We start from the raw sequence: 22,775 nt of genomic DNA, 5'->3' as shown, positions 1-22,775 counted from the left end.
TGTCTTCTCTATAACACGATGAACACCCCAAGGGCAAGGGCTGTGTCTGCTTAATCTCAATCTCCTCTACCACACCCAGTACAGATCCCAGAGGAAAGAGGATCTAATGGAACGAATTGCTCTGACTTTTGGACTAAACCCCTTGACTTGAGATGGCTGTAGACCCTGTAAAGTGGAGTCTGGTGTCCAGGGACTGAAACTGAAAAATGCAGAGTCTAGGGGCCTGCAAGCCCATGGCCAGCAACAAGTCTACGAAAAGAGCGAGGACTTTCAGAAAAGGGACCTTAAAGCCAGGACAGAGTCTTGATGTCACAGTCTGGGCAAGAGCTCTGAGAGGCATGTCTTGGGCCCACCAGCCCTGCAAGCCATTCTCAGTTGCTTGTGCTGTGGTGGTGGTTGTTACTGTTTATTAGTGTTATATGCTTGTAATCCTGACTTCCTTCCCCAGACACAGAAATGTGGAGTCAAATCTCAGTCCACCAGGGTGGCAGGCAGCTTCATATGGGCCAGAACTCTGAGGGTCCTTAGTCTGAATTTCCCAAACACTGTGGTTGCTGTGGGTTTTGGTTTTGGTGTGTGTGGTATCAAACATGCCCAGAGGCTGTTGAAAATTAGTTGGTGTGTAATGACATCAGATGAATCATTTGATAGTAAAAAAAAAACAAATCTAGACTTTGAATTTACATTCCACAATTTTGTTGAATTATGCCCAGATGGTTGTCGAGATAATTTTAACAGATTCAGGGCATTTGTAATAACCAAAAAGTCTATGGAGAGGAAAATAACTTCACATTGAATGGCAAAGGAACACTAAAGATGACCAGATTTTATAACCTCTGAGCTGGAAAGACCCTCACAGGCTTCTAGCCCAGCTCCCAGATACTTTGTGCAGCTGTACAGTAACAGGAGGTACCAAGGAGAATGGGTTATCTGAAGGTCCTAATTGCCAAGTGTGTGGACCCTTTTCCGATGGATCTTTTGGCTGTCTTGGCTGTATTTGACATGGTTGCTTGTATACTTTTTTGTGGTAAAATTCATATAAGATTAAATTTACCATTTTTAAACCATGTGAAAGCATATGGATCAGTGGCATAAAGTACATTTACAACATTGTACAACTGTTACCAGTACCTAGTTCTGAAATTTTTCATCACTCCAAAAAGTAATCCCATATCCATTCATTAGTCACTCTCCATTTCCTTCTCCCCCAATCCTGGCAACCACAAATCTGCTTTCTGTCTTTATATAGACTTGTCTGTTCTTGATATTTCATATAAATGGAATCATACAACATGTGACCTTTTGTGTCTGGCTTCTGTCACTCAGCATAGATGTTTTCAAGGTTTGCCCATGTCATGGCATGTATCAGTATTTCATTCCACTTTATGGCTGAATAATATTCCATAACATGGATATATCACAAGGAGTTTGTCCATTCATCTGTTCATGAATGTTTGGTTCATTTCTATCTTTTGGCTATTGTGAATAGTGCTGCTATGATCATTAGTATACAAGTTTTTGTTTGAATATCTATTTTCATTTCTTTTGGGTAGGTACCAAGAAGTGGAATTGCCAGGTCAAGGTTATTCTACATGTAACTTATTGAGGAGCCACCAAACTGTCTGCATAGTCTTCTGAACCTTTTTTTCTCCCCAGGATTCTTTGGTTGTTCTCAGGCCTCTTTAACCATTCATTCTCAGTTTCCTTTCATGGCTTCCTAGGTTCTTCAGCCTGTAAAATCATGATGCCGCCATAATTCCTTCCTCAGCTCTTCTCATCCTACCCTAAAGGTTCTCAACTCTAGCTGCACATTACAATTACCAAGGTCTCCTGTAACAAACCCTGCCCAGGCCCCATCCCAGTTGAGTTGAATCAGCATCTGGGGGTGGGTGGGTAGAGCCTGGGCATTGGTCTTATGCACAGGGCCCTTGTTCTGATATGCAGCTTCTCTTAGGATAACTATTCAACCTCACAGTTACAACCTGATGACTGTCAGATTTTTATTTTAAGCTTCAACTATCTACTGGACATGATGACTGTCCTTCAGTACTGCAAATTCAGCATTTCTCAACCAAACTCTTCATCTTACTTTTCAGTCCTGTCCTCCGAGTGTTTCCTTTCGTGGTGAAAGGGACCACCCTCCCCAGCCACCCAAACCAGAAGCCTGAGAGTCGTCCATGTCTTTTCTGTCTCCCTCATTCCAATTTTTAGTTGTTTGATTGATTGGTTTATTCATTCATTCAGTAATTTATTACCCAGTGGTTAGGACTGAGGGCAATTGGAGAGAAATACAGTTTAGGAATTGAGTTAGGAAGACAAAAAAGACAGATGAAAGTTAAGTTTCAAGAGGATAACCTTTTGAAATAAAGAATAACATCACAGCTGCTGTCATTGAGGACTTTCTTTGTGCCATGCATGCTGGTAGAACTTCATATATATTATCTAATTTACTGTGAGGCAGGTGAAGTCAGCCTCATTTCGTAGATGACAGTATAGGCTCAGGGAGGCTACGGTAACTTGTCCAAGCCTGCAAGGTTAGCACATGGTTAGTGAGAGTCAGAGTTGGAAGCAGGACATGACAAGGCCTGTGCTGTTGACATGTAAGGTCGCTGGGGAAGAACTGTGAGCCCAGCAGTGCACTGTGAAAGCAGGGAAGGAGGAGTATCATGATGTGACCACCAAACAAGATCATCTGCCCATAAGAGTGCTTTGAAAACTATAGACCGTGGTCCAAAAACCTTGCAACCTTTGCTTATGTTGCTAGCACTTCCTTTATTTTGCTTTGAATTCTGATTAGGTGTGTATGTGTCTGACTTCCCTGGTAAACTGCAGACTCCTTGAGGTGAGAATTGTGCCTGCTTATCTCAGTATCCCCCACCGCCCCTGTAGTTGGCATACTGTTGATGATCATTTAGTGTTTCTTGAATCTGTGGATATTAGCATTGACTCAGAGAGGAAGAAATGGAAACAGGACCCATGGTGACGTTTGTCCAGGTGTGTCATGGGTAAGCCCTTGGCTAGAGATTTGACTGAGAGAGTCGGGATTGGAACAGGACATGACAAGGCCTGTGCTGTCGACATGAAAGGTCACTGGGGAAGAACTGTGAAAAAGAAAGGAAAGACCTACAGCTCTCTGGAGATATGTGTGGGAGATCTCAGAATGAATAAAATTCCACCTACCCCTGACCTCCAGCTTCAATGCATTGATGCTAATTCTATCTCTTTTCCCCTCTAGTACTTACCACTTTCTTTTTTTTTTTAGATGGTGTCTCACTCTGTTGCCCAGGCTGGAGTGCAGTGGTGCACTCCTATCTCACTGCAACCTCTGCCTCCCAGGTTCAAGCAACTCTCCTTCCTCAGACTCCCAAGTAGCTGGGATTACAGGTGCCTGCCACCATGCCTGGCTAATTTTTGTATTTTTAGTAAAGACGGGGTTTTACCATGTTGGTCAGGCTGGTCTTGAACTCCTGACCTCAAGTGATCCACCTGCCTTGGCCTCCCAAAGTGCTAGGATTACACGTGCAAGCCACTGCACTGGTGTACTTACCACTTTCTAACAGTCTTAATTGATTTCCTTTTTTGTCCATTGTTTCTTGTCTTGTGAGAACCTATATTAGAATGTAAACTCCATGAGGGTAGTCTTTTGTCTTTTTTGTTCCTCATGACTCCCAAGACCCAGAACAGTGCCAAGCACATAGAGGATACTGAATAAATATCTATAGAATGAATGAAGGAAGTGAAGGTATCCGTGAGACCTGGAGTCACTGCAGAGTCAGCTGCACCTCTGCCATTAAAGCACTTTCCAGGAACTTAATGGTCTGTATGAGCCTTCCAAGTCAGGGCAGGGCCCAGAAAAGCCCCGATAGATTGCACTTGGTCTGGGCCCTTAGATTTTCCAAGTAAGCTTCTCAGACCCCAGGGTCCTCATCAGCTGCTTAGGGCCTAGCACAGGTGCTTCTGGTATGGAGAAGCCTCCAATCTCGGTGCTCCCCTGACCTGGAGGTGATCCCCCTTCTTCTGAGCCCTCCTCTCTGTGCAGCCCTCTCTCATGGCATTGCCATCTATCGTGTGTTGGAGCTCCTAGCGGGCAGACACTGTGGCCGATGCATCTTCCTGCTCCTCACAGATATTGGCATAGGGCCAGATGTTTGTTGGGTGAAAAACATCTTTTGAGAGAGCAGCAATCTGCCCAAAACTGATGAGAAGGCTAGTGACCAGAAGCATTTGGGGAACTGTAGTTTGTTTAAAGAGAGTCAGAAACTCATGATTTGAAAGGGCTTTGAGGTCACATTTCTAACCCCATCACTTTTCTTTTTCTCCTTTTATGGCATTTGTTTTTGTAAAACACCTTTATTGAGATATAATTCATATACCATGCAATTTACTCATCCAAAGCATACAATTCAGAGGTTTTGGTATATTCACAGATAGTACAAACATCAGCATAGTCAACCTGAGAACATTTTCATCACCTCTAAAAGAAACCTTCTTTCGCTATCACTCCTCCATGCCCCATTTCCCCAACCCTAAGCGACCACTAATCTCTTTTCTGTCCTGCAGAGTTCCCCACTGGACTTTCATATGAATGGGATCATAGAATATGTGGTCTTTTTTGACTGGCTCCTTTCATGGAGCACAGTATTTTCAAATTTTATCCATGTGTAACTCTTACCTTTACAGGTGGGAAAACAGACATGGAGGAAAGGGATGTGACTTGGGTCACATGTCCAGCTGGTAGCTAGCAGAGCGGGAAACTGATTGCTGGTCCCCTGTCTCCCTGCACAGTGCTCTTTACCAGGGTGGAGACAAGAGGTTCAGCAGCCGCAGCTGAGTCAGCAGTGTCACTTGCATCCATCACTGAGGCTGCTTGAGGGTCAGCAGTAAGACAAACATGGTGAGGTGAGGCCTTGCAGGTCACATCAGTGCTGACCTTGGTGTTAGTTTCAGCCCTTTCCCACATCCTTTCTGGGGCTACTATTCATCTGGTAAAGTGGATGACTTGTGTGACCAACTTCCAGTCTTCTACTAGGAGTGGCCTGGGTCCCCATCCCCTCAGATTCCTAGCAAGAGAAAGGCATAGCCTGGATCCCCGTTAGAGCTGTCTGTTCCTGTTGCCACCCTGTAGCTCTCAAAGGGCCATGCAGAGGCCATCTGTACTGATCTAGATAAGAGGCTAAGCCCTTTCTAAGAGATGTCTAATCCTGTTAGGCAGATGGGAAATCTGCGGGCCATGACGATGCCCTGAACTAGTGTTCCCAAAGGCTCGTCTGTGTACCACGTGACACTCAAGTCTATTTTAGTGGATATGTGAATGAGTGCTTTTTGTTTAAATTGTTGTATATTTATTTTAATGTACACCAGAAAGAAAACAACACATCCAGCATGATCAAACCTGTGGTTGAAATGAATACTGTTGTCTAGGATGAAGCTAAAATGGGAAGCACTGTATCATAGAATTTGTTTTATGCAGACCGTGTGTGTTGCAGGTGTGGTGATCTGGCAGTTAGCTGACATGGCAAAAGTCAGGAGGGCAGTTTGAGGTCAACTGTCATTTGGGGAATGCCACCCTGGAGTGATGGGGGTCCAGGGTGCTTTCCCACCTCCTGCGTTTCCTTTTCATCTGTGTGTAAGGCAAGGTGAGATGGCAGAAGATGCAGGCAACTAGAGCTTCTGGATGTGAATGAAGGGCTTAGTAAACCCAGAGAACCAGTTGTGAGCATTGTTTTTTCTCTGGTCCATGATAAACCCCCTTTCAGGTATTCAAAGCCCTTTTCTATAATAAAAAGAGGGAGGAGTTCCTGTTGTAGACAGAGGCTTAAAGGAGGGAAGGGAAGATGGAGGCGGAGCAGGAATGATATGCAGTACTATCCCAAAATAAGAAATGAAAATAAACAATTCAGGCCGGGCATGGTGGCTCATGCCTGTAATCCCAGAACTTTGGGAAGCCAAGGCAGGTGGATCACTAGAGGCCAGGAGTTTGAGACCAGCTGGGGCAACATAATGAGACCCCCATCTCTATTAAAAATACAAGAAAATTAGCTAGGCATGGTGGCATGCACCTGTAATCCCAGTTGCTCTGGAGGCTAAGGTGAGAGAATCACTTGAATCCAGGAGGCAGAGGCTGCAGTGAGCCAAGATCGGGTCACTATACTCCAGGCTGGGTGACAAACCCAGAATCTGTCTCAAAAAAAAAAAAAAGAAAGAAAATATGCAATTGGCTTTACCTCTACTTTTTATGGCCATGGGTGAAATTTCTTGTGAAGTTAAAATGTCAGGTTACTGTGTTACTGTGAAAGACTTGATTGAGATCCCTGAGTAGGGAAGAGAGGTTTGAAACTCCTTCCTGGGGTCCTGGTTGCAACTGCACTTTGAGAAATAATCATGTGGTCTAATAGATAAGCCCCCCTTCCTTCCTTTCTAAGAATGTCATTTTTCTGATGAAGCGTCATTGCAATCTGAATTCTTTTTAAGAAATTCATGCAGTTGTGTGAGCTCATTATCTCTCACTAAGCTATGATCATGGTGATGAACCAAGGCAACGTCAAATGATTGACATTAGAAATGTAATGTGAACTTCCCTAAAATATCTGCCAATAGCTTTTCCTTTGGGCTTAGAAGGTTCAATAGTTACAGCTGCTTATTGTTCTGGGGTTCTCATCTAAGCATAGCATTTCAGACATCTGTAACCTGCCATTATTTATTCAACAGATCTCGATTGAGCTGAAGGCATTCTGCTAGGCTCTGCAGGGATTGTAAAGAAACAGGGGACTTTTCTCCTCCCCTCAAGGAGTTCACAATCTGAGGGGCAGAAAACAAGACCTGAATCCATATGACATTAGAAAACACAAGACAAAGAGCATAAGGGAGATGGTCACAGGCTGTATGGAAGAGCAGGACACTACACAGCAGCTCTGTGATTGGGGAACCTGGTGGAACATGGTAGGTGGGTGGCCAGGAACCTGTCCTAGATGTGGTGGGGCTTGAGCTAAGTGTTGACGGTTACTTGGGATTTGAATAAGTCCCAGAAAGTGGGAAAGATTGGAACAAAGACACAAGAAAGGCTACCTAGGGTTTTTGTTTTGTTTTGTTTTGTTTTGTTTTTTGAGAGACAGAGAAGCTTTGGAACAGATAATTACGTTAACAGGAGAAGGATGGACCATGGGTTCCCCTTGGCCACTTTGAGGAAGTTTTTTAACCTCTCCAAGCCTCAGTTTCTTGTCCTCCAAATGGAGTTTTGGATTCCCACTACATGGGGTTGTCATGAGGAGTGAATGAAATCTACAGATGAAACTGCTGATTTCCCTCCTTCCCCAAATTGGTCAGGAGAGCAGTCTTTTGTGAACAATGGTGGGAGACAAGAGTTGTACATCCAGGAAGATGTTGGATTTTAGGGATGGGGATCCCTGGAAGACTTAAGTGACAAGCTAATACAATTTAGTGCAATGTTAAGATAAAGGGATAACCAGAGGCTTGGCAACTTGTGCAATTCCAGACTTTATTAATGGCAAAGCCAGGAAGGAAACCAGGCCTCCTGATGTCTATTTCAGTGCTCCTTTCAGCGTCCCCTAGGTTTTATCTAGAGGGAGGTTAAAAATCCAAATTCTTGGGCCCCACCCTAGACCTCCTGAACCAGAAACTTTGTGGCTCAGACATTTATGCTTTAACCAGCCTTCCATGTGCTTCTAAGGCTTGTAGGGTTTTACTAAGAAAAAATGGGGGAAAGGTGAGAAAAGCAGATTTCTTATGGAGTTGGGGTTATTACTTACTGGCAAGGAAAGGAGGATAGAAGGGTGAAACTGGGCAGAAATAAACTTTTGTTTTTCTTTTTAAAGTTAAGATACAATTCACATACCATAAAATTGGCCCTTTGAATATACCATTAGTGGTTTTTAGAATATTCACAAAATTGTGCAGCTATCACCACTGTCTAATTTTAGGATATTTTTATCACCTTAAAAAGACATCTCTTATCCGTTAGCAGTCAGTTCCCATTTCCCTTCCCCACTGCCCTCACAATCACTAATCAATTTTCTATCTATCTCTATACATTTGCCTGTTCTGGACATTTCATATAAATGGAATCAGACATTTATATGAAATCATATAGGCTTTTGTGTCTGGCTTCTTTCCCTTAGCATAATGCTTTCAAGTTTCATCCATGCTGTACCATGCATTAGTACCTCATTCCTTTTTGTGGCAGAAATCGACTTCTACTTCAAACTTTTGCCACATGCAAATTTGGTCACACAACTGAGCTCACACTGCTTCAGAAAAAGAGATGTTTCCTGGGCACATTTGCATAGAACTTTATAGTTTTCAAAGCATTGTCACAATATAATGAAATGTAAGCCTTACACCAACCCTGATGCATAGCTGGGCAGGGATCATTATCATTGTTTCCACAGATGAGAAAATAAGCTGGACAGGGGAGTGTTCTGTGCTAATTCAGTACACTACTGTGCCTGTTCACTGAAGTGCGAGTAGGAATTTGATGGATGTGCAGGCAGGGGGTATGGACTAGGCAAAGGAACAGTATCTGCAGAGGCACGAGGGCATGAGAAACCAAGGCCCTTTGGGGGAACAACAGGTAAAGCAGTTCTGCAGAGTGTGGTGTGAGGGAGATGAAGTTGGCAGGTAGGCGGGGCCAGATTACAGAAGGCTTTACTGCCATCCCAAGGCCAGCAGGGAGGCAGTGGGATGGAATTGCTGAGTCCAGCTTCAGAGACAAGCAAGCTAATCTGATTTTGAATTCCAGTTCTGCCACTTCCTTGCTGTGTGCTCTTAGCCAGCTTACTTAACTTCTTCATGCCTCAGTTTCCTTTTTTAATAAGTGAGAATTATTGTAAGTATTAAATAAGATACCCTGTGTATATTGCTTAGCCCAGGGCCTGGCACATAGTAAGTGGTAATGTTGTTAGCATAATTGTGTTATTGACATTACTATAATTGCTGAGCTCAGACTTTATCCTAAAGATGAAGGGGAACCACTGGAAGATTTTGAAAATAAAAGTGATGTGATTAGAATTACATGTTATATCACTCTGGCAGTCACATGGAGGACAGATTGATGAAGAGTAAGGAGTCTGGCTGAGGGCTATTGTAGTTCTTCAGACACAATGAAAGTTTGAACTCAGGCAGTAGCACTCAGAAAGGAGAGGAGGTGAGAGATTAAGACACTTGGGACTAAGGTCAACAGAATTTGGTGACTGAATCAATGTGGGGCATGAAACAGGGAAAGAATCAAGCATGATTCCCCAATTTTTTTTTTTTGAGATAGGGTCTTACTCTGTCACCCAGGCTGGAGTGCAGTGGCACGATCATGGCTCACTGCAGCCTCAACTTCCGGGGCTCGGGTGATCTTCCTACCTCAGCCTCCCGAGTAGCTGGGATTACAGGTGTGCACCACCATGCCCAGCTATTTCGAAATCTTTTCTAGAGACAGGATCTTACTGTGTTGCCCAGGCTGGTCTCAAACTCCTGGGCTTAAGCAATCCTCCCCACTCAGTATCCCAAAGTGCTTGAATTCCAGCCACCACACCAAGCCAAGATGTCTTTCAAGAACAGTGTCTCAAGTATCACTTGTAAAGCTTGTACATTTCCCAGAGGAAAAAAAATAATGAACTTGAATCAATACCCCAATAATATGCTACAAAATATACGAACCTAATCTTTCTTTCCTTTTTTTGTGATGGAGTTTTGCTCTTGTTGCCCAGGCTGAAGTGCAATGACGTGATCTTGGCTCACCAAAACCTCTGCCTCCCAGGTTCGAGTGATTCTCCTGCCTCAGCCTCCTGAATAGCTGGGATTACAGGCATGCACCACCACACCTGACTAATTTTTGTAATTTTACTAGAGATGGGGTTTCATCATGTTGGCCAGGCTGGTCTCAAACTCATGACCTTGTGATCCACCTGCCTTGGCCTCCCAAAATGCTGGTATTATAGGCATAAGCCACCATGCCCGGCCAATCTTTCTTTTTCAAATGATCATTCTCTTTTCCTTTTTTAAAACAAGTTTTAAGGATGATGCTTTAATCTTCGCAGTTTAAGAATTTGGGTTGATACGTGAAGAGCCTTCCTGGAGGCTCTTTGTATTTTGTGTTCTTTATTTTTGAAACATATTTTTTAGCTTAATAAATTTGCCTTTCATTATTTCTTTGATTACAATTTTGTGCATTCCTTTTCCATTTTCTCGGCTAGCCCTATTATTTGTAAGTTGAAATCCTCAATTTGATTCTGACAGTTTTTCTTGAAGTGCTATCTAGTTTTATTTACAATTTCGATTTAGTGCAAGTGTTTTTTGGCTCTTCAGTTTCTCTTTTATCCTTTGCTGCCTCCATTGATGTTTTCGTTTCTCAATAGCATGTGCTAGTTTCCTGAAGTCTTTTATTATCACCTTTTGTATCCCTTTTGAAGGGTTTATAACCTTAATTGTCTGTTTGCCTTTAAAATAGCTATCACCTTGACATATTTAGTCTTCTTCTCCATTTACAAAATATTTTGAGAGAGTTTGCCTTTTTATATTCACATTGTTCCAGGTAACCAGAATTGTGTTTAATCTGAGGGTTCATTTCTTTTAAGGGATTTTTCCAAGTTGATGTATGCTCTAAAAAGATCTTGTATTACAAGGAACTGTTGAAGAAACTGAGGATGTTTAATTTGGGACAAAGGAGACTGAAAGACTGAAAGATTTCTATGTTTAAATCCAGAAAGGGAGCTGATTTATTCTGGGTGGTGGTGGTAGGAATGGCCAGAGGGCAGTAATGGTGTGGAGGACTGAAGCTGCAGATGAGTGGAATTCAGTTTTATGCAAAGAAATTTTGTGACAATAAGATGGGTCCAACAGGGAATGACAGAACGTAAGAGCCAGATGACTTCTTGGCAGTGGGACTGTAGAGAAGATTCAAACGTTTTGGATTATATGGACATTTATTTCCTTCCATTAGCCCAGCAATCTGGAGGCTAACATTAAAACCATTAGCAGGTCATTCTCTCGACTTTAAACTCTCCTGCTCAGACCTTGCTGAGTCAGGGAGGACTTTTAATGGCTTGGTTGATGTAGCCATTTGTTTAGTCTTTGGGGATCCCTGGATGAAGGTACATGCCTACCCACAGTCCAGATATATAACACAAATTAATTCTCTTAATTAGAACCATGTCTGTTTATAGAAACCAGTTAGCTAAATTGTATTTGGCAGCAGTTTCTTAAAAAGTAACCACTATAGTTTGAAGACTTTCAAGAGAAATGGAAAGGCTTGATAGTCTTCAGTTCTATGGATATGTTGGAGATCCCTGACAACTCTGCAGTCATGTGGAAACTATCAAAATGTAGAGGTCAGACATTGTGCATCTTCCAGTGCTGTGCTTACTTCAGGATTTCCAACTACTCTGGTTAATGTGGGGCTTTGAATTTCAAGACAGACTACAACAGATACCATCTTGCCTGGCTCCTAGATCTAGTGGAGACTTCAAATTGCATGAATGGGCGGAACTGTAGAAGTCATTTGCTCCATGTATTCCATGGATATGTACCTGTGCGCCATTGTTATGTCCCTTCTGTGATATCCATGCAGTTTATGCAGCCTCTCCTGGAATACCTTCAGTATCCAAGATCGTAACAATTCTTGAGGAAACTCATTCCAAGCTTGGATCACAAAGAACACGAATTTCTTGCCTTAGTCTGAGCTAGAGTCCCCCACTCTGTGGCATTTCCCCATTAATCCTGTCTCTAAATCCCAGAATCCTGTGGAATATGTGTCTTCCAAATGGTGGCCCTTGGGCTCTTTGTGAACCATGATCGTGTGGGCCAACCCCAAGTTTTTATTTAATAAATATTCTTTGATTTTTCAATGTGTTTTTATGACTTGCTTTTGAATCTCCTTTCCTAGACCCCATAGGAAAGTCTGATGCTCAGACATAAGACAGACCAAGTTAATATCAATATCCTAGAATTTCCAATGGACTTGATCCTAGAGAGGGCCTGACTGCAGCAGTTGATTTTTGAAAACAAGATCCCCTGGGTTTTGCAAGATGTTTATTCTTCTGTCTTCTGTGTTTAGTCTCTGAATTGTCAGGACACTATAACCTACATTCTTGATCCTCCATGGTAATCATATTTTTCAAAGAAATATGATGTGATTTTGTGTCCTTGGCAAAGGAACATTAAATAATCCTTATTATAAAAGAGCTTTTACAAATTGGTGACAAGAAGGCAAACATTCCAGCAGAAAAATAAGAAAAAATCAGAAACAGTAAAGTAATAAGAAATAAATATAAGTGGCCAAAAGCACATGAAACATTTTGAGCTGTGTTAGTAATCAAATAACTTCCAATCAGAGCTGTAATGAGTTCTGATCTGGAAAGATGTACAGGATATATATGCAGGTTAAAAAATACAAAGTACAGACTACTGAGTATAGCATCCTATTTTTGTAGAAAAGATGTGTTAATATACATGATATAGGTCTCTACTAATTCAGGACAGTTGGTATGAATACATACCAAATTGTTAACTATGTTAACCTCTAGGGGAATGGGTTGAGTACTTGAAGTAGTATGCTTATTTTGTATAATTTTCAATGTTATGGATTTATGTGTGATATTTAATTTTTAAAATATTTTCCTATATATACAATAAATATGTTTTTGTATATATTTATACAAAAACATATATAAGTATATACATATATAAGGAAATATATATAAGTATGTACATTTTCTGTTGATAAATGTATATTTAATTATATGTAAATATATATTTAAACCAATAATTGAATGCTACTTTCCATCCCATGAGCAAATATTTTTTAAAATGATAATGTCTAGGTTTTTTGTTTGTTTGTTTTGAGACAGAGTTTTGCTCTTGTCACCCAGGCTGGAGTGCAATGGTGCGAGGTCAGCTCACCGCAACCTCCACTAGGCTCAAGCGATTCTCCTGCCTCAGCCTCCTGAGTAGCTGGGATTGCAGGCATGCGCCACCACACCCAGCTAATTTTTGTATTTTTAATACAGACAGGGTTTCGCCATGTTGGTCAGGCTGGTATCAAAGTCCTGACCTCAGGTGATCCACCTGCCTTAGCCTCCCAAAGCCCTGGAATTACAGGTGTGAGCCACCGCCCCCAGCCAATACTGTCTAGTTTTTATAAGAATATGGAGGATAATTTACTTTTGTCTTCTGTGTTTTTCAAAATATAAACCTTTAAGTCAATAATTTTCATCCTACAGGCAATTTTTTTTTTCTTTTTTTTTCTTTTTTTTTTGAGACAGAGTCTTGTTCTGTCACCCAGGCTGGAGTATGGTGACACGATCTCAGCTCACTGCAGTCTCCACCTCACAGGTTCAAGCGATTCTTCTGCCTCAGCCCCCTGAGTAGCTGGAATTATAGGCGTACGCCACTATGCCCAGTTAATTTTTGTATTTTCAGTAGAGATGGGGTTTCACCATCTTGGCCAGGCTGGTCTCAAACTCCTGACCTCATGATCCACCTGCCTTGGCCTCCCAAAGTGCTGGGATTACAGGCGTGAGCCACCGTACCTGGCCATGGCCAATTTTTTTAAGTGATACTATTCAAAAGCTCTGTCCTGGCAGGAGTGCAAATTGATAACTTCTTGGAGGCAGTTTGACAATATACATCCAAATTCTTAAAAGTGAACATATGTTTATGTCCAGTAATTTCACTTCTAGGAATTTATCCCCCCCAAAATACCTGGGAAGTAGCCATTTGCCATGAATAAAGATTTTTATTGTAAAGCTTTCATAATAGTAAAAAACTGGAAACAACACAAATGTCCAATGATAGATTTATTAAATAAATTATGATATGATTAGAGAAAATAATATGATATAACAATTTTAAATGATGGTGTAAATGCTTAAATATTAACATGGAATGATGTTTATGAAATCATAAGTGGGAAGGTGTGATATCTCATTTTAATTAAGAAACATATAGATATGTAAGCATGAAACAATGAAAAATTAAGCTGCTAATTGGGAGGTAGGATTATAAGTGTTTTATTTCATTATATTTTTCTGTGTATGTTACTAGAAGCATATATTCTTCAATTTTTAAAACTAAGTTGAAAATCATTAAAAATCATTTAATAAGATAGTATTAAGGGCTTATACAACATTTCCTGCCCCACACCTCCTCACCCTTTAATTTCTTTTCTTAGAAACTCTTTCAGCTCTTCTAGCCATTTCCTCTGGTATTTTCCTGCATATTTCAAAGACTAGAAATATGCATTCTTATTTTCTAATTTATTGATTTTGAAGTTTATCTAATTTTTATGATAAATGAGGATTTAGTTCTTAGGCTACTACATTTGCTTCCGTTCACCATATTGTTCCAATATCCTTATATCACTGTTCTTGAGAAACCATTTTTCAGTGTTTACATTATCATGACAATGTAAATATTGTTCATTGCTGAGCCAAGTAGTGAACTATAATTTTATTTTCTTATACAAATTTTTATTTTCCTTGGATTTCATAATTCCCTCTGTTTTTGTTCTGTTTAGTTTTTCCTGTACTTATTGCTAATTCTCCCACACCCTCCAACAGCCTCTCAGTGAAATTTTCTACATCAAACATGTCAAAAAACTTACCCATTTCTATTTCTTTTTCCTAAGACCTCTGTCTTCACGCATCACAACAGTTGCTCTCTAGGTCTTTTATACAGGTGTTACCTTAATGCATCCCTTCACAGTCATCTAGGATGTTTCTTTATCCTCTTATCTATGTTCCATCCATAATATCCTGGGTCTCATTTCTTTTTTTCTTTACTTCATTGTTTTGCAGGAGCACATCCTCTATCAGCATCCTGAAAAGGATATATGAAAAGGTAAATTTTTAGAGACCTGAACATCTGAAAATTTCTTTTGTACTTGATTGGTAGTTTGACAGGGTACAGAATTCTTGATTGAGAATGGTTTTCCTTTAAAAATTTGAGAACTTGAATGGCTCCCAGCTTCCATTGTTATTACTGAGAAGTTTAATGCCATTTTTAATTTCATTTGTTTGTATGTGATCTTTTTTTCTCTCTCTGAAAGTTTAGAAGATATTTTCTGAAATTTTACAATGTTATAACTTGATGTGGGTCTTTTTTCATTCACTAGGGGGGACAATTAGTACATATTCTTAATCTGAAATGTTAAGTTCTTCGGGAAATTTTTATTGAATTATTTGGCAATTTTCTTACCTCCATTTCCTGTATTTTCTACTTCTGGAACTTGTATTAGATGAATATTACACTTCCTGGATGGATACTACACATTTATAGTCTTTTATGTTTTCTCTGTCTTTGACTTTACTCTTCCTATAGTCTTTCATTGACTGTATTTTTCTGTTTTTATTAATAATTGAATTTTTTATTTTAGCTGTCTTATTTTTAATTTCCAAGTGTTCATTCTTATTCTCTGATAGTTCCTTTTTTTAAAAAAAATCCTCTTCTTGTTTCATGAACATAATACTTTATCTTTTTGAAGATTTAAGTTGTAGATTGAAATTTTTTTCTCCTGTTTTCTACATTGTCTCTGTTCTTATGAACTTTTCTGTTTGTTTTGGTCTATTTTTTTTATAATGGATGCTTTCTTTAAATATTCATAAGAGTAAAGCAGTAAAACAAATAATTGGAAACTTTGTATGATGGGTCTGGCTCATTGATTAAAACATTTTAATGCAAGGTGATCTGGCAGCAAGTTAACTTTTCCTTGCGGAGGATCCTGAAAATGTCAATATCTGAAGGTATTTTTATGATGCTATTCAGTCCTCCAGAGAAGGATCCTCTAATCTTTTGCTTGGGACATGTCTTAGTCTGTTTTGTGTTGCTATAAAATAATATCACAGATTGGGTAATTTATAAAGAAAAGAAATTTATTTCTCCCAGTTCTGGAGGCTGGAAAGTCCAATATTGAGGTGCTGGCATCTGGTAAGGGCCTTCTTACTGTATCATCCCATGGAAGTAGGTGGAAGGGCAAAAGAGTGCACAAGAGAGTGTGGAAAGGGATCAAAGTTATCAGGAACTCATTCCCACAGTAATGGCACTAATCCATTCATGAGGGCACAGCCTTCATGACCTAGTCACCTCTTGTAGGTTCCACTTCTCAACCCTGTTCAACGCATGAACTTCAGGGTCACATTCAAATCTTCAAACCATAGCAGGATATAAAGTACTTGCTGATAGTATTCAGAGAATTGGGCAAAGGAAGGGGCTAGTGGTCTTGTCATTTAGTTAGAAGAGTTTTACTTACTCCTTCTGTTTTCATTCCTGCACCATCTGTTGTGCCTAGTCTCCCCAAGCTTATCTTGTTCATTTTCTCCAGAAAATAAGCCTCTTGTCTTCAGCAGGATGGGAAAGAGATAGTTGTCTAGGTGGGTATTTCCATATTTTCAGCCTTATGCTTATCCCTGCTTTCTCCTATACTTACTCCCTCTAATTCCTGAGCCACTGGGCAAATCAGCTCTTCTTTCCCTCCCCCTCCCCCTCCCCCCTCCCTTCTCCTTCCCTTTGCTCTCTTCCGAACTTTCCATTCCATTTCTTGAGATAAGGTCTCACCCTGTTGCCCAGGCTGGAGTGCAGTGATATGATCTCAGCTTATTGCTACCTCCATCTCCCAGACTCAAGCAATCCTCCTACCTCAGCCTCCCAATTAGCTGGGACTACAGGCTTGTGGCACCATGCCTGGCTAATTTTTGTATTTTTTGCAGAGGTAGGGTTTTGTCACGTCACCCAGGCTGGTCTTAAACTCCTGGACTCAAGTAATCTGCCCACCTCAGCCTCCCAAAGTGCTGAGATTATAGGCCTGAGCTACCACACCTAACCATCAGCTCATTTTTCATCAGAATTCCCCTCTGAAGGCACATAGATTTCTGTTTCCTTTGTTCTGAAAACTCAGTTAACTCTCTTCCAAACACTTTCTTCCAAACATTATTGACATGTCATCTATTGTCTTCTCTTCTGTATTCATTATCCTATTGGTTTATATGTTTTTTATTCCTTTATTGTGATTTATAGGATTTAGGAAGAAGTTAAGACCTTGTCTCAGTTCACCCTATTTTAAATCAGAAATCTACTTTCCATTATTCTTTTTATATTTTTTAAAAAGTGAGATGCCTAGAACAGAAGACAGTATTCAGGTCTCACATCCCCGTTGTAGAGTAAAGCTAGACTGAATATCCATTGATCTAAATGGAATTTATTTTTGATTACAGCCTATGTTCATGTTAGCCTTTTTACCCATTAATTCGTATTTGGCTTCCATTTGCCTGAAAAGTGTGTCTCTGGGTTTTCAAAGTGATCACTTAGGATGTTTTCATTTTTACAACCTGGTTCGTTTTCTTTCCTTGTATCCCTGGTATAGATCCCATGATTCCGCTGTTGATTGCTGCTGGATTCTCTGTGCTAATATTTTATGTAGTATATTTACTTTTATTTTCATAAGGGAAGTTGTATTTGTATCTTATTATATTGTTTTGGTCAGAATTGGTATCAATGTTTTACTGGCTCCTTAAAAAGATTTAGGAATCTTTCCTTTTTTATGCTCTAGAGCAGGGGTCTCCAATTTCCGGGCCATGGACCAGTACTGATCCACAGCCTGTTGGTAACTGGGACCCACAGCAGGAGTGAGCATTACCGCCTGAGCTCCGCCTCCTGTCAGATCAGCAGCACATTTGAGTCTCATAGGAGCACGAACCCTACTGTGAACTGCACAAGGGAGGGATCTAGGTTGCATGCTCCTTATGAGAATCTGACACCTGATGATTTGGGATGATGCCAGTTTCATCCCATTCCCCCACCATCTGTGGAAAAATTGTCTTCTGCAAAACTGATCCCTAGTGCCAAAAAGGTTGGGGACCGCTGCTCTAGAGCAGTTGAAATGGCATTGGGAGAAAATTAACAAAGCTGGCTAAATGCAACATTGTATCCTAGATTGGATCATGGTACAGAAAAAGCACATTAGTGAAAAACTGGTAAAACTGGAACACCATCTATAGTTTGGTTAACAATATTGTACCAATGTTAATGTCTTAATTTTTACAAAGGTACAATAATTATGTAAAATGTTAATAATAGGGAAAGCTGAATGAAGGGATATGGGAAACTTGTATTATCTTTGCAACCTTTTTATACATCTAAAAGTGTTCTAAGATAATTTTTTTTAAAAGAATAAGATAGGCTGGGTGCAGTGGCTCATTTCTAAAATCCCAGCACTTTGGGAGGCCAACCTGGGCAGATCACTTGAGGTCAGGAGTTCAAGATCAGCCTGGCCAACATGGTGAAACCCTGTCACTACTGAAAATACAAAAATTAGCCAGGTACAGAGGCATGTGCCTGTAATCCCAGCTACTGGGGAGGCTGAGGAGGAGAATCACTTGAACCGGGAGGTGGAGGTTGCAGTGAGCTGAGATCGTGCCACTGCACTCCAGCCTGCGTAACAGAGGAAGATTCCATTCTCCAAAAGAAAAAATAAGAAACTCTGAAAGGACAAATGGAGAACAAGAGCAGTGATTACATATGGGGATGGGAACTGGATGGGTGGGAACAAGGAAGGGTATAAGACAGACTTTTCACTGTCTACATATTTTTTATTGTGATAAAGAACACTTAACTTGAGATCTACCCTCTTAAATTTTTAAGCACATAATACAATCACTGTATATCTTTTTTATAAGCTGGTGTTGAATTATATAAGTGAAATACTTATTCAAAAATTAAATATAAAAGATGGAACAAAAGCAGCAGCACTCAGAAGAATCTGCACAATATGATGAAGAACATTTCCATGTCCATGCAGGTCCTGAGGCAGGCAAAACTGAACCACATTGTCCAGGGTTACACACACAGTTGGGAGAGGGAAGGACAGTGTCACATGGTAACGAGTCTCTTCCTGTGTGTCACAGTCACAAAGTTTGAGAAACATTATCAGTTTTACTCTCATCTTTATGTTTAACTATGTAAGATACAAACCCAGTCTTGTTTGCTGCAAGGTTGAGCATTGCTAAAGATGTTCACCCTGCGGACACTGAACACCTGTTTATGTTGATTTTAGGCAAAAGGGGAACATGAGTTATTCGATCAGCATGTCTTACAATGGGCAAATACAGAAAGCATCATACTGATTTGTGAAAATCCTCTTGATAATATTTTGGTTAGCATCTTAAGAACACTCTTCTTCCTTTTAGGTAGATGGAAGAGCTGGAGACCAGTTTATTCCAGACTCGGAAAGCGCATAGAATAGAACAAATGGTGGCAAGATGGCTTCGGCGCTCCCGGGACAGCTCAGGCCGGTAAGGCTCCTGGGTTTGCAGAGATTTCCATCTATAAAGGTTTGGTGTCCCAGGGGAGGAGCTTGTGCCAGTCCTGGCAGCACCTTGGGATCGTTGTCTTCGGCTTGCTTTGTTCTTACACCATCAGGTGGGAGCAGTGTAAACAGGTCAGTAATTTTGCTGGAGTGCTTTTCCCTATACCTTACTCCCAACATGTACCTACACACACACAAACACACTTACCCCAGCTCACACACACATTTACAACATTTATAAACACACTCACACACAGACTTATACACACAGAAATACACTCATACATACTCATACACACATGCATATATACTCTCTGGAGCATACATTCATACATACACTCTTTTGCTCTCTCTCTCTATGTCACACACACACCCCTTGTCTTAGTACTTGACATGAAAGTCAGGCAATCTGCTGTTTATATTCTTCCTGTGTCTTCGTTTCCAGCAGCTGTTCCTTCCTTGCGGTCCCTATTTCATTCTGAACCAAAGAAAATGAAATCAAATACAGATCTGATTTCATGGCTACAGGAGAAGTTTAAAATATGGTCTGTTTCGAAGCGTTCATTTTTGCTCAGATTTCCCATCTGGCCCTGCCACAGAGATGAAATATTACATGTCAGGTGTTTCTGAGACACACATTCCTCCTAAGGAACTGGAAACAGCTGTTTTGCTGCTGAGTCATAAACTTTGCTCAGGGCTCCACTGCTCTGTGGCCAAGTTCTCTGATCCTCACACACTGAGGTCAGATAAGATGGGACTGGTAGAATTAGCCCCATTTTACAGATGAAACACCTAAGGCTCAAAGACTGACTTGTTTAGGACCACTCTTACTTCATGCTCAGAAAGCTTAGATGGGTCCCCATTTATTATAGGAGGAAACTTAAACATTTTTGGTCTGACATTTCAAGCCTCAATCCTTTCCAGCGATGTGTCTTACTACTCTGCTTCTTTCACAATGTGCTTCAGCTGAAGGGAACTACTCATTGTTCTATTATGAGCACCCTGTCTTCTCCTTCACCCCTTGGACCTGGGCTCCTGTGCCAGATCCCTTCCTCCCATCTCCATGTGGCCAGAACCCCCCGCAGCTTAAGGCCTGGCTGAAGTGCTGGGTCTTCCATGAAGTGTTCCTCAGTCTAGAATCAGGATGAATTTCTCCTGTGGGACCCCATAGTATTTTATTTGTAGCATTGGCATTGTGCTACCCCTGGTGCATTCAACTTATTCGAGCCCATTCATTTTCTTTCTTCTAGGCCTGCCTTCTGTGAGGTCAGGGAAAGTATTGGCCTTATCTCTATGGCCCAAAAGTGATTGTCTTGCAGGATTGTTGTAGCTGGTCTGGTAGTGCTTGATGAATGAATGGCAAAACTGCTAAGCACATTGTTTCCCATGCTGGGGTCTGCAGAACCTAGTCCTTTGTGATGCTGCTCCATTAAAAGAGATTCTGTGGCCATATATGTTTGGGAAATGATGCATCCTATATTCTACTTCTGCCTCTCACCACTTGGTGATTTATTATACACATTATGTACATAATACACATTAAAGGCTCCAAGAAGTCCCTCAGAAAAAGAGAGCTGTTTAACTTGACGTTGCCTTGGAACCCTCTTAACATCCTGGTTTCTCACAGACTATAAATGAAAGGTATCGTTGACCTCTAGTAAGTTTTTTTTCCACATCTTTTTTGAGATATATGACCATAAAATTTGCACATTTAAAGTGTACAATTCACTGATTTTTAGCATATATTTGTATATATACAGAATTATGCAACCATCACCACAATCTAATTTTAGAACATTTTCAATACTATAAAAAGAAACCCTGTGCCCCTTAGCTGTCACTTCCCGTTCTCCCCTCTGCCACTCCCAGGTAATCACTAATTTACTTTCTTTTTTTCTTTTTTGGGACAGAGTCTCACCCTGTCACACAGGGTGGAGTGCGGCGGTGTGATCTCAGCTCCCTGCAGCCTCTGCCTCCCAGGTTCAAGCAATTCTCATTCCTCAGCTTCCCACATAGCTGGGACTGCAGGCACATGCCACCATGCTACTTTCTATAGATTTGCCTATCCTGGATATTTCACATAAATGGAATTATACAGTATGTGTTCTTTTGCTTAGCATAATGTATTTTTTTGCTTAGCATAATGTGTTCTTCTTTTGCTTATCATACTGACATGGATCAGTATGACATGTCATAGTGTGGATCAGTATTTCATTTTTTTTTATTGTCGAATAATATTCCATTATGGAATATTTTCTTTGTTCATTCATCAGTTGATTTAACATAAACATTTGGGTTGATATATAAAGCCAAATAAGATTAGATAGGTAGATAGATATGTATGTGATATGAATATTTGAGTTGTTTCTACTTTTGGACCATTATGAATAATGGTGCTATGAACATTTGTGTAAAAGTTTTTGTTTAAACATATTTTCAGTTCTCCTGAGTATATACTTAGGAGTGGAATAGTTGGGTCACATAGTAACTCTATGTTTAGTCTTTTGAGGAACTGCCAGGCGGTTTCCCAGAGTGGCCATACCATTCCACCTTTCCACCAGCAGTATATGAGTGTTCCAGTACCTCTACATATTTGCCAACACTTGCTGTTATCTCTTTTATTGTAGCCATCCTAGTGGGTGTGGAGTGGTATCTCATTGTGGTTTTTATCTGCATTTCCCTGATGGTTAGTGATATTAAACATCTTCCCATGTGTCTAGGGAGTTTTACTTTCCAAATGCTTGAGAAAGAGAAGAACAAAGAGAAAGGTTTCCTGTCAGTGCCCATGGAAGACATAATTTCCATGTTTCTAGGATAAATCACATGTACTGTGTGTGAATTTCTTCTCATCTCTAATCCTGGATGTCCTCAGATTGCTTGAAAATGATCAATAACTGAAAAAGCTAAGTGTGGAGTAAATAATTTCATTTCCCAGGAATAGACTAAATGGTACCACCTACAACCTTAGTCAAGAAACCTGAGCATCATCCTGACTCCTTGAATCCCTTGAATCCACTCCATCAGCAGCTCCTGTCAGTTTGCCTTCAGAACTGTCCACCTCTCTGTCCCTGGGAGCCCTGCTAGGATCACTCACTTGCTTTTTCTCTGTTCCAGCTGATTCTACGCTTTGCAGCTATCATGGACTTTTCAAAATGTAAAATGTTCCTATCCCATGTTAGCCCCCAGCTCTACCCCACCCTAAACCATTCAATGACTCACCTACCATTTTGCCATGACCTACAAGTCTCTTCACAGTCTGTCCCCAGCCCAGCTGTCCAACCTCACCTTGTTCCCCTTGCTCCCTTGCTCACCATTCTCCATTGTTTTGCTTCTTTTCAATACCTAGAACTCATCAAGCTTTTTCCTATCTCAGGGATTTTGCACTTGCTGTTCAGTTGGCCTGGAAAGTTCTTTTACTTCCTCTTTTTATGGCAGGTCTTTCTCTATCAGGTTACATTTAAACATCACCTTCTTT

The 22,775-nt window shown here is 40.6% G+C and overlaps 1 protein-coding gene across 6 annotated transcripts in view; it reads left to right on the top strand.

Annotated features, from left to right (window-relative positions):
• FRMPD1 (FERM and PDZ domain containing 1) overlaps positions 1 to 22,775 on the top strand; it is a 90,220-nt gene that overhangs the window by 8,702 nt on the left and 58,743 nt on the right. For 2 of the 6 annotated variants that reach the window (XM_012463403.2, XM_012463407.2), the window contains exons 2-3: positions 14,799 to 14,841; positions 19,182 to 19,286. In XM_012463403.2, coding sequence (XP_012318826.2) covers positions 19,186 to 19,286 — 101 coding nt within the window. In that variant the 5' untranslated portion in view covers positions 14,799 to 14,841; positions 19,182 to 19,185. Of the gene's footprint in view, positions 1 to 14,798; positions 14,842 to 19,181; positions 19,287 to 22,775 lie in introns of those variants that run through there. The other 4 variants (XM_012463404.2, XM_012463402.2, XM_021671512.2 and 1 more) reach the window with 3 other exon arrangements.

The sequence above is a fragment of the Aotus nancymaae genome, unplaced genomic scaffold, assembly GCF_030222135.1.
Source record: "Aotus nancymaae isolate 86718 unplaced genomic scaffold, 86718_ANA_hifiasm-v0.15.2.pri h1tg000003l, whole genome shotgun sequence".
Lineage (NCBI taxonomy): Eukaryota > Metazoa > Chordata > Mammalia > Primates > Aotidae > Aotus > Aotus nancymaae.
This window is presented reverse-complemented; position numbering and strand designations above follow the sequence as displayed.